Source organism: Lissotriton vulgaris, chromosome 3_2 (assembly GCF_964263255.1).
Source record: "Lissotriton vulgaris chromosome 3_2, aLisVul1.2, whole genome shotgun sequence".
Taxonomy (NCBI): domain Eukaryota; kingdom Metazoa; phylum Chordata; class Amphibia; order Caudata; family Salamandridae; genus Lissotriton; species Lissotriton vulgaris.
In genome coordinates, this window is record NC_141690.1 from 227,525,305 (window position 1) to 227,535,278 (window position 9,974).

The 9,974-nt window shown below is 45.7% G+C and overlaps 1 protein-coding gene across 1 annotated transcript in view; it reads left to right on the forward strand.

Moving 5' to 3' along the window:
- The window catches only part of KDM3A (lysine demethylase 3A), a 335,469-nt gene extending 325,846 nt beyond the window's left edge, over positions 1 to 9,623 (forward strand). Inside the window, exons 24-26 of the mRNA XM_086964259.1 lie at positions 8,082 to 8,258; positions 8,356 to 8,490; positions 8,898 to 9,623. Coding sequence (XP_086820385.1) covers positions 8,082 to 8,258; positions 8,356 to 8,490; positions 8,898 to 8,978 — 393 coding nt within the window. The 3' untranslated portion in view covers positions 8,979 to 9,623. The remainder of the gene's footprint in view (positions 1 to 8,081; positions 8,259 to 8,355; positions 8,491 to 8,897) is intronic.
- The last annotated feature ends 351 nt before the right edge of the window (positions 9,624 to 9,974 follow it).

Sequence of the window (9,974 nt, forward strand, 5' to 3'; positions counted from 1 at the left end):
TTGTGCCGCCGTGGACGTCGTCATAGAGGCACGGCATCGCACGCCACTCCGCTGAAGTCACCGACACCATAATAGGCCCACGCCGGCGTGATGAAATCAGTTTCCTTTTTTCCCCGTCGTCGACGCTAACGGTTTCGGGGAATCTCTGTAGCTGTTGGTAACTTTGTTACTGTTTCTCGATTTTCCTGTTTCTTTGTGTCTCTAGCGATGTCGACTAAGAAGACCGGGTTCAAGCCTTGTAGAGAGTGCGGCAAGATGATATCTATCACGGACCTGCACGAGGATTGTATCTGGTGCCTGAGTTCGGACCATGATGTCGACGGCTGCTCTTCGTGTAGAAAAATGAACCCAAAGGCGCTTCCTGAGAGGGAGACCAAGCTTCTGATGGCAAAGTTGACAGGTAGTAAAGAAAAGAAGACTTCGAGATCACTTTTGAGAAGGACAAAGTCTAGGTCGAGATCGCGGTCAAGATCCCGTACCGTGTCTCCTTCGAAGTCTTCATCTGATCATGCTTCGAAGTCTAAGAAAAAACATAAGAAACGAAGGCATGGGTCTCGACATCACTCCGGTCTCGAGTCCGAATCCTTACCGAAGTCGCCTAAGAGGAAGCATGGGAAGGATTTTGTGTCTCCATCACCGGAAGTCTTGGATCCAGAAGGTGAGGCTTTGCCTTTGGAGTCGCAAGCTCATTCACCGACTCGGGGTTCCGAATCCATCTCCGGTACCGTCCCCAGCTCGAGAGGATGAAGAGGTCCCTTTGGATGAGGGTTCAGTACCTGTGGAAGAGGAGGCGAATCCTGAGCCTGTAAAGGGTCAGTCTGAGGGTTCTCACCCTCCTTTCCCGGCCCCAGGTCAAGACCCTTCGGCATTTTTAAATGCTATGCTGTGTCTTTTCCAGAGCATGGTACCCCTCTGGTGCACCTACGGGTCCTATGGGTCCTCTGGCTTTTAATTTAGGAGTTCCCCACTCCTATGCTCCAGCTCCCTTTATGCCTTTCATGCCGGCTCCGACGCCGCCTTGGCAGTACTCCGCTCCGCCTAGGTCGTCAACGCCGATACAGACGTCGCCTGCTCCGAGTCGACCTCGTGAACAGAGCCCTGGGCCTTCGTAGTCGATCCCGGCTCCATCGGAGTCGTTCATGGATCCGACGGCGCGGCTGTTAAAGGAGAGATCTAGGAGGGATGCTCAGCGCCTCTTGGAAGAACAAAGATATAGAGAGGCTGAGGCTGAGATGGAGGAAGGTGAGCTTCAAGATTGTTTTGAAGATCTAGCAGAGGCTAGTGGTCTGGAGCTTTCTCCTGAGTGGGAGCTGCCATCTGTATCTGATACCCCTTCAAAGGATGTTAAGCCATACCACATGGTTATGAGGAAGGCTGCAGAACTTTTGAATTTAACCTTGCCTACGGTCGAATTTAAATCTAATCTTCTGACTGAGGTTCTCCATTCCCCAAGTTCTGTAATTGAGCCGTTGCTCCCTTTTTAATGAGGCTTTAACTGAGCCTATTTTGGAGGTTTGGAACAAGCCTCTAACAGCTCCTGCAGTGTCTAAAAGTGTTGTAAGGAGGTATAGAGTTGCACCTGGGGACCCTGAATTTTTAACTTCACATCCTTCACCTGAAAGTCTTGTTATTCAGGCAGCCTGTTCTAAAAAGACTGTGGGCGCATTTCCTCAAGTGCCTGGGGATAAGGGTGCCAAGAAACAGGACCAGACTGCTAAGAAGTCCTTTTCTTCAGCAAGTATGGGTTTAAAGTCAACCAATGCCACTTGCCTTATTGGGAGATACATTCATGCCCTTATGGATTCGCTGCGTCTGTTGGCTCCTAAATTCCTGATGACAACAGGAAGGATTTTGAGGAAGTGTTGACTGATGCACAAGCGGCTGCACGCCAGGTGATCCAGAGTGGACTGGACACTGCTGATTCGGTTGCTCGCATCATGGGAACGGCTGTTGCCTCTAGGAGATCTGCCTGGCTGAAGTCATTGGACTTTTCAGCGGACGTTCAGGCCGCATTATTGGATCTGCCTTTTGATGGTATTGGACTTTTTGGAAAAAAAGCTGACACAGCCTAAGAGATTTAAGGACAATAGCAGGGACGGCTCTAGGCTCATGGTGGCCCTGGGCAGGGAGCGTAGGTAGGAGGCCCTGGAAGTGGGGGTCCGGACGTGGCGAAGCGCGGAGGCCAGTAAAGAGTGGGGGGTCAGGGTGTTTCGAAGTGGAACCGAGCCTGAGGCGCAAAATCCCTGCCAGGGGCCACCACGCAAATATGTATCCATCCTCAGAGGATTAATATATTAAAGGATATATATTGGCGTGGTGGCCCCTGGGGTTTGGTGGCCCTGTGCAGGTGCACAGCTTGCACATGCCTAAGGCCGCCCCTGACAGTAGGGCTACTGCCAAATCTTTGGGGCTGCAGACCAGGGGTTCATCTACCAAAATGTATAGAGGGTTTGGACGTTCTTCCTTTCGCCCCTACCGGCAGGTCAGCAGCAGCAGCAAAACCCCCTGTACAGGTCTTACAGGGGTAAGCAAAGAGCTCATCCTCAAGGACGTCAGGCCTCCTCCTCCACCTTTTCCAACCCCCCCAGCCACAGAAAAGCAGCCCTAGATCTGCCATTCAGGATCATGCGGGTCCTGTAGGGGGTCGGCTTACCTATTTTCTACGAGATTGGAAATCGGTTACATCAGATCTTTGGGTTCTCAATCTCGTAGAAAATGGGTATGCTCTTCCCTTTCGGGAATTCCCTCCAAATTACCCTCCTTGCCAAGGTTTTTGCACGGAGGAACACCTGTTACTCCTGCAGGAGGAAGTCCAGACACTGTTAAGAAAGGGTGCGATAGAGTTGGTTCCAGAGCAGGAAAGGGGTCAGGGATGCTACTCCTGGTATTTTCTGATACCCAAGAAGGATGGCAGACTTCGTCCAATCCTGGATCTTGAACCTTTACCTGAAACAGGAGAAGTTCAAGATGCTCACCCTTGCACAGGTTCTTCAGGCGCTGATGAAAGAAGACTGGATGGTGTCAATAGACTTGCAGGATGCAGATTTTCACATCCCTATCCTGCAGTCGCACAGGAAGTATCTCCGTTTTACGGTGGGTCCACAGCATTACCAGTTTGTGGTCCTACCATTTGGTCTTACTACTGCGCCTTGAGTTTTCACCAAGGTGATGGCTGTGGTGGCGGCACATCTCAGAAGATCGAGGATACCGGTATTCCCGTAACTGGACGATTGGCTGATCAAAGCCGAATCCCCAGAGATAGTGCTCCATCATTTGCAAGAAACAATTCGGTTGTTACACAGGTTGGGTTTTTCGATAAATGTACCCAAATCTCACCTGGTGCCCTCCCAGCGCAACCTGTTCATAGGTGCGGTACTGGACACAACTGTGTGTCGTGCATTCCCTCCACCTCAAAGGATTCGCGACATGATTCCTTTATTTCACAATGGAGCGGTCGTTCCAGTCCTGAAGGTCCTTCGCCTGCTCGGTCTGATTGCTTCCTGCATTCTGTTGGTCAACCATGCACGCTGGCACATGAGGGCGCTCCAGTGGTGCCTCCACAGGCAGTGGTATCAGCACAACGGAGATCTCAGGGAGTCTGTGGATCTCCAGAGAAACTGCAGCGGATCTGGCTTGGTGGGGAGTGGAAGGCAACCTGTCTCAAGGAAAGCCTTCTCAACTGCCTCTATCGGTGGCCACAGTGATAACTGATGCACCCAATCTAGGGTGGGGTGCTCATCTGGGGGATCTGGAGGTCAAGGGTCTTTGGTCTCTAGAGGAAAGGTTGCTTCACATCAACCTTCTTGAACTGCGGGCGATAAGTTTGGCACTCAAGGCCTTGCTCCCTTCCCTTCCCTTCGCGGTCGGTCGGATCAAGTCCTGACGGACAACACCACCGCGATGTGGTATGTCAACTAGCAGGGAGGAGTAGGGTCGCAGTGTCTCTGCAGAGAGGCTCTGCGTCTCTGGTCTTGGGTTCAGGACCATCAGATCTCCTCTCTCAGATGGAGGGGCAGGTTCTGCACCCCCACCTCCAGACCTTACACCTTCATGCCTGGAGATTGAACGGGGCAACCTGAATTCCTTTTCTCTCCCACACGATGTGGTGGATGTCATTCTTTCGGCCAGGCATGACTCCAATAAATCTATCCATTCGTACAGATTGTCTAAATTTGTCTCTTGGTGTGGAGAGAAATCCGTTGACCCTTTGAAGGCTTGTTTGTCTGATATACTACAGTTTGCTCTTTCTTTGGCGCAGCAAGGTTTTGCTGTGGCTACAGTCAAGGGTTATCTTTCGGCATTGTCTGCATTTCTCTGTTTTCCGGAACAGCCCTCTCTATTCAAATCTCATGTGGTTTTAAGGTTTCTGAAGTGTCTCACTAATAAATTCCCTCCTACTTCCTTTATTGTGCCTCAATGGGACTTAAATCTTGTCTTAACCCACTTGATGGGTTCTCCCTTTGAACCCTTGCACGTCCCATGAGACTTTTGTCTTTTAAGACTGTCTTCCTGGTCGCAATTACCTCGGCAAGGAGGGTAAGTGAGCTTTAATCTCTTAGTTCAAAGCCCCTATTCTTGACCATTCATGCTGAACAAATGGTTCTTAGGACCAGGGCTGCTTTTCTGCCTAAGGTGGTAACTCCCTTCCATCTAGGACAGTCTATTACCCTTCCTACCTTTTTATACTTTCCCTCACCCTTCCAAGGAGGAGGAGAGACTACACCGTCTGGACCCTAAGAGGGCGGTGAGCTTTTACCTCGATAGGACTAAAGACTATCGTGTGGATGACCAGCTCTTTGTTGGATTTGTTGGCAGCAAGAAGAGAAGGGAAGAGCGGTGCACAAGCGCACTCTTTCAAGATGGATTATTCTATGCATCAAAATCTGCTACTCCTTGGCGGGTAAGGACCCTCCAGAGGGTATAAGAGCTCACTCTACTAGAGCAAAGTCATCAACATCTGCTTTGTCTAGAGGTGTACCTGTTGAGGACATTTGTAGGGCGGCTATTTGGGCCTCCATCCCCACTTTTGCGAAGCATTACTGCTTGGATGCTGATGTGAGGAGGGACGGTCACTTTGCGCGCTCTGTCCTCCAGGATTTTCTGGTATAGGAGAGTGGACACCCTCCTCCAGGAGTGGGGACTGCTGTGGGACTCTATTCACAAGGTGAGGAATCCACTGGCAGATGTATCTATCAGAAGAACAAGTTACTTACCTTCTGTAACACTTTTTCTGGTAGATACAGTATCTGCCTGTGGATTCCTCACTGACCCACCCGCCTCCCCGTTGTCCACTCTTCTATACCCGAGTTATTGTAATTTAATGTATGTGTTTTTTATTGTCAAGGAAATGTTTTCTTTCAATTGCTTTCCTGCATTTGCTTTACACTGTGTGTGTGTGTTATCTTGACATTTGTATACTGTGTATATATGTCATTGGTCCGTCTGTGTGCCTCAAAGGCACGGAAAAAAGGGCGGAACTGATGTCATCACGCCGGCGCGGGCCTGTTATGGTGTCAGTGACGTCAGCGGAGTCGCGCGCAATGCCGTGCCTCTATGACGTCGTCCACGTCGGCGCAAAGCTACAAAAAGAATTTCCGAATGTTGCTGACGCAAGGGGGATATTCACACGTGGAGGAATCCACAGGCAGATACCGTATCTACCAGAAAAAGCGTTACCGAAGGTAAGTAACTTGTTCTTTAGATTAGACTACACCAATTATCTTTACCTAGACCTACCTTAAATCTTCTTATTTATATATTTACTTTTATGTAGCGCTGGCTAGACCCGGAGGTACCCAAGTGCCTTACATGAGGAGAGTTAGGTTACAAGTTGCACATTGTTACAGAAGGCACATCAATTACAAGTTACATCCGTTAGTTCAAGGCGTGTAGAGGAACGACAATCTTGTTGCTCTAATTGCCCATACAGACTGACGCCACAAATCCCCCCGAAAACACGATGGATTAAGATGGCCTTACTCAACTGTAGGTCTCTCCCGAAACACAGTGCAGAAAGCAATCTGCTTCTGCTGGAATCTGAACTTGAGGTACTCTTTCTTTCTGAAACATGGATCAATTCCACATCAGACCCTGACATAGTTCAAGCACTACCCCCCGGGTACCTAATTAAACACCAGGACAGACCCTCCGGGATAGGGGGTGGAATCGCAATTATTTTCAGAAATAACCGGTCCTGCCATTTTAAGGTCAGTCCAATTCAGGATTGCAAAAATATCAGCTTCTCCATCCACCTATCCCCCTTAAAAACCCTCTCGGGTATCCTCTTCTATCGCCCCCCAGAGCAGCAAGGTCTTTTTTGCAAATACCTAGTGGAAACTATCTCCTCTCTTGCCTGCCCATCCCCTAACTTCACGGTCTTAGGAGACCTAAATCTCCACGTTGATGACGATATATCTGTAAGAAACAGTAGTTAGTATTAGATTCCTTACCGCCCTACCCATCCTCCCCGTTCTGCGAACCGATATCTAGAGTTAAGGTCATCCCCTTTCAGGGCCCTAGTTTCATGGCACCAGTGTTGGTTTTTATCATGGCTCTGCGTTTCTGGCGCAGAAAAGCTATGTATAAGAACTGAAATCAGCGCGCGAGGGCGACGACATCCCGGCGCCAATGACACCGACGACGGACGCTGAGCCGCAGACGACGCATACCGACGCGCAAGGGTACTGCTACGCAAATGTTTCTGGATCAAGTCTGACGCCTGGGGATATTCTAAGGTAAGGAATCTAATACTAACTACTGTTTCTTACAGATCTATCGTTACCGAAGGTAAGTAACTTGTGCTTTGCGGCCTAAATGTGTTCAACAAATGCTTAACACTACCCTCTGATAAAGCCTTACTGCTCGCCGACACTACCACAAATAGAGAGTGAAGTGCTATCTACTTTTACGTCTGCCTACCTTTGGGGTTCCATTGGACTCTGTGCACACTATACCTCATTTTGATATAGTATACACAGATCAAGCTTCCTACATAGGGTTCTTCACAAGTTGAAGAAATAAAACAAAGAAATGGTGTGTAACTTATTTTAGCCCACAAAACATCAAAATGGGACACCCTTATTGAATCTGCTACACTGGCCCAAAGTAAAGCAGAGGTCAGTTCAAGTGCTGCTGTCTAACTTTTAAGGGCTTAATTGGTAAAGTGCTACAATTCTTTTTGTGTTTTATGCTCTATTTCAGCAAAATGTCTAAGGACATCTAGTTATAGCCAAGCAAGAACAAGTAAGATGTGGTCTAACGGCTAGAGCGGTTGACCTCGAAGCTGGAGAACTGGGTTTGATTCTCAGCAGGGACGCTCCACGGCCTAGGATTCTGGGCAAATCCCTTAATCTCCCTGTGCCTAATAAAATGAATGTATCTGTCTGTAACATAACTGGTGCTCATGTAATGCGCCCTGATACCTTTGGCCTGCGTTTGTGCTATATAAAACTCCAAACAATAAAATAAAAAGTAGGTCCTGCTTCTGATATCGCGCCAAACCACTGAAACTGTCTTCCTCCTCAACTTCATGCTAAATTAGAATACATTGTTTTCTGAAAAAAATGTATAACTTGTTTATTCAGGCAAGTAGATAGTTTAAACGACTTTAGTCCTTGGTACACACCCTATGCTCCTCATCGCTTTAGTTCTGTTTGTGTTAAAATTGATGCCCTTGCTAAGGTTGTGGCTGTAGTGTCCTTGTGGTTGACCTCGTAGGGTTGGGTTGGCTTGATTGAAGATTGACTTTGATTACCAGACATAGGGAATTTTTCAAGCATATGAATCTATGAAAGATATCAGCGCTGGAGAACTAGAGCTACAGATGAAATAATTTCTTCTAAGGTGAAGGAACACAGAGGACTTTTACAGATCTGTGTGATTGCAGGGGTCCTGCATGGAGATAGGTCAGGAAAACAATTCAATATATTGTAGGCGGTTTTAATTACTGAAATTCAGAATATTTTTATTGTTTCAACTGATTCAACATCCTAGTTATGTTTTTGATTTTGAGATAATCGCACAATCTAGAGCTCCAAATTTGGTAACCTGCTTGTGCAGATAAAAACCTGTTTTTATTTTAGATATCTGATGAACAAGGCCAAGAAAACCCTGTGGATCATGATCCAATCCATGATCAGAGTTGGTATATGGACCGGCCATTAAGGAAACGGCTTTACCAGGAGTATGGTGTACAAGGCTGGGCGATTGTGCAGTTTTTAGGAGATGCTGTTTTCATACCAGCAGGTGCCCCACACCAAGTAAGGCTGTAAAGTAGTTTATTCCATTTTCAATTCTGTACATTTTATGTGGTCGGTATCCCATGCATACTAATTTACAATGTCTTTGTTTTGACAGGTACATAACTTGTACAGCTGTATAAAAGTAGCTGAAGATTTTGTTTCTCCTGAGCATGTTAAGCACTGCTTCTGGCTTACTCAGGAATTCAGATACCTATCTCATACACACACAAACCATGAGGATAAATTGCAGGTAACCCTTCCTATCAAGTTGAAATGTTAGTGACTATGCTTAAAAGCATATACGGTGAGCTTATGCATGAAGTACATCTTTGCCAAAGTCCTAACCATCCTTGAGGTCTGTAAACTGCTAAATGACCACTTTAGGGCATACATCCTGAATATATCAGTAGTCTCCAAACATACACCTGTAGAGAAGCAGAAAAACAATTAACATCCATGCTAGCATTATAGGGTTGTAAGTCCATTGTTCTGCGTTTGTTTTACGTGAATTTTCAGTATGTAGTTTTGCACATTTGTCGGCCCCCCACCCTAAGTAATAATTGCCTAAAGTGGAAGCGCACTGAATCAGTTTTATGACTGGTACAAATTAGATTGCTAAACCTTGCATCATTTTGTATTTTTGTATTTTCTCCATAGGTGAAGAATGTTATATATCATGCTGCCAAAGATGCTGTTGCAATACTAAAAGCAAATGAATCAAACCTTGGCAAGCCATAAGGACAAGAAGTCGGTTTCCAGTACTGTAAAATGGAACTTTGATTGGCAGCTTTTTCTTACAGAAGGCAGAATATATGAACTTGGACTTTACCTCATTTTTTTTTTTAAAGTACTGTGGAACTTTATCTTCTGAACCAGTGTATATTAGACTGTTTACAAAGTATGTACACATCAGAAAATGTAATAAATGTGTCCCGCTACACCAAAATGCTCTTCAGACTGTACAAAACAAAATACCTCGTGAGGCATTTTTAAGTATGTACATTTAAGCTGTTTATTCTGAAATGATATGCTGTAATAATGAAACAAAGAATATCTTTTGATATATTGCAAACATTTTTTGTACTTTTTTGCTGGAGAGATGTGGAACCAGTGGCGATGGGAGTTTTGTGAGATCGATTTTGTACAGATACTAAACCAGTAATAAGCTTTTTTTGTTTTTCAGTAGTTCAATAAAAATGTAAATAGGCAGGTTCCTAATTTTACATTTGGGGTTTGTACATGAAGTATAACCCTAATGTTCTGTATATAGGAATGTATTGATTTGTCAATGGTAAAAGTCTATTTAATTAACTGAATAATTTCCACTTGTTAAATAGTTTTTTCAATGTTTTTCTGTTATGGAATAGAAATGCATCAAGTTAAGCTGCTGTTTTGTACTTTTTCTTTTTAATGTTTACCAGTGTGTGAGCTTTGTGAGTGGTTGTGAAAATGGTATAAAGCAACTTCTAAAGGATACAACCAGGTCTCTCTGTAAAACATTCATTATACTCCAGTGTCGAATCTTTCATAGATTCACATGCTGGAATCTTCCCTGTTGAAGTAAGAGTCCCACAGTAAACAATGAGCAGTGTGAAGGAAATGCATAGCTTATCGAAGGTCAGAATAGTGCCCTTGTTAACCAATTCATACTTGGAGAAGAACCAAACTACAAACAGTCGGGAAGCACTCCATCTAAATGTCAAATGCCAGGAGAATGATTATTTGGAATGATAA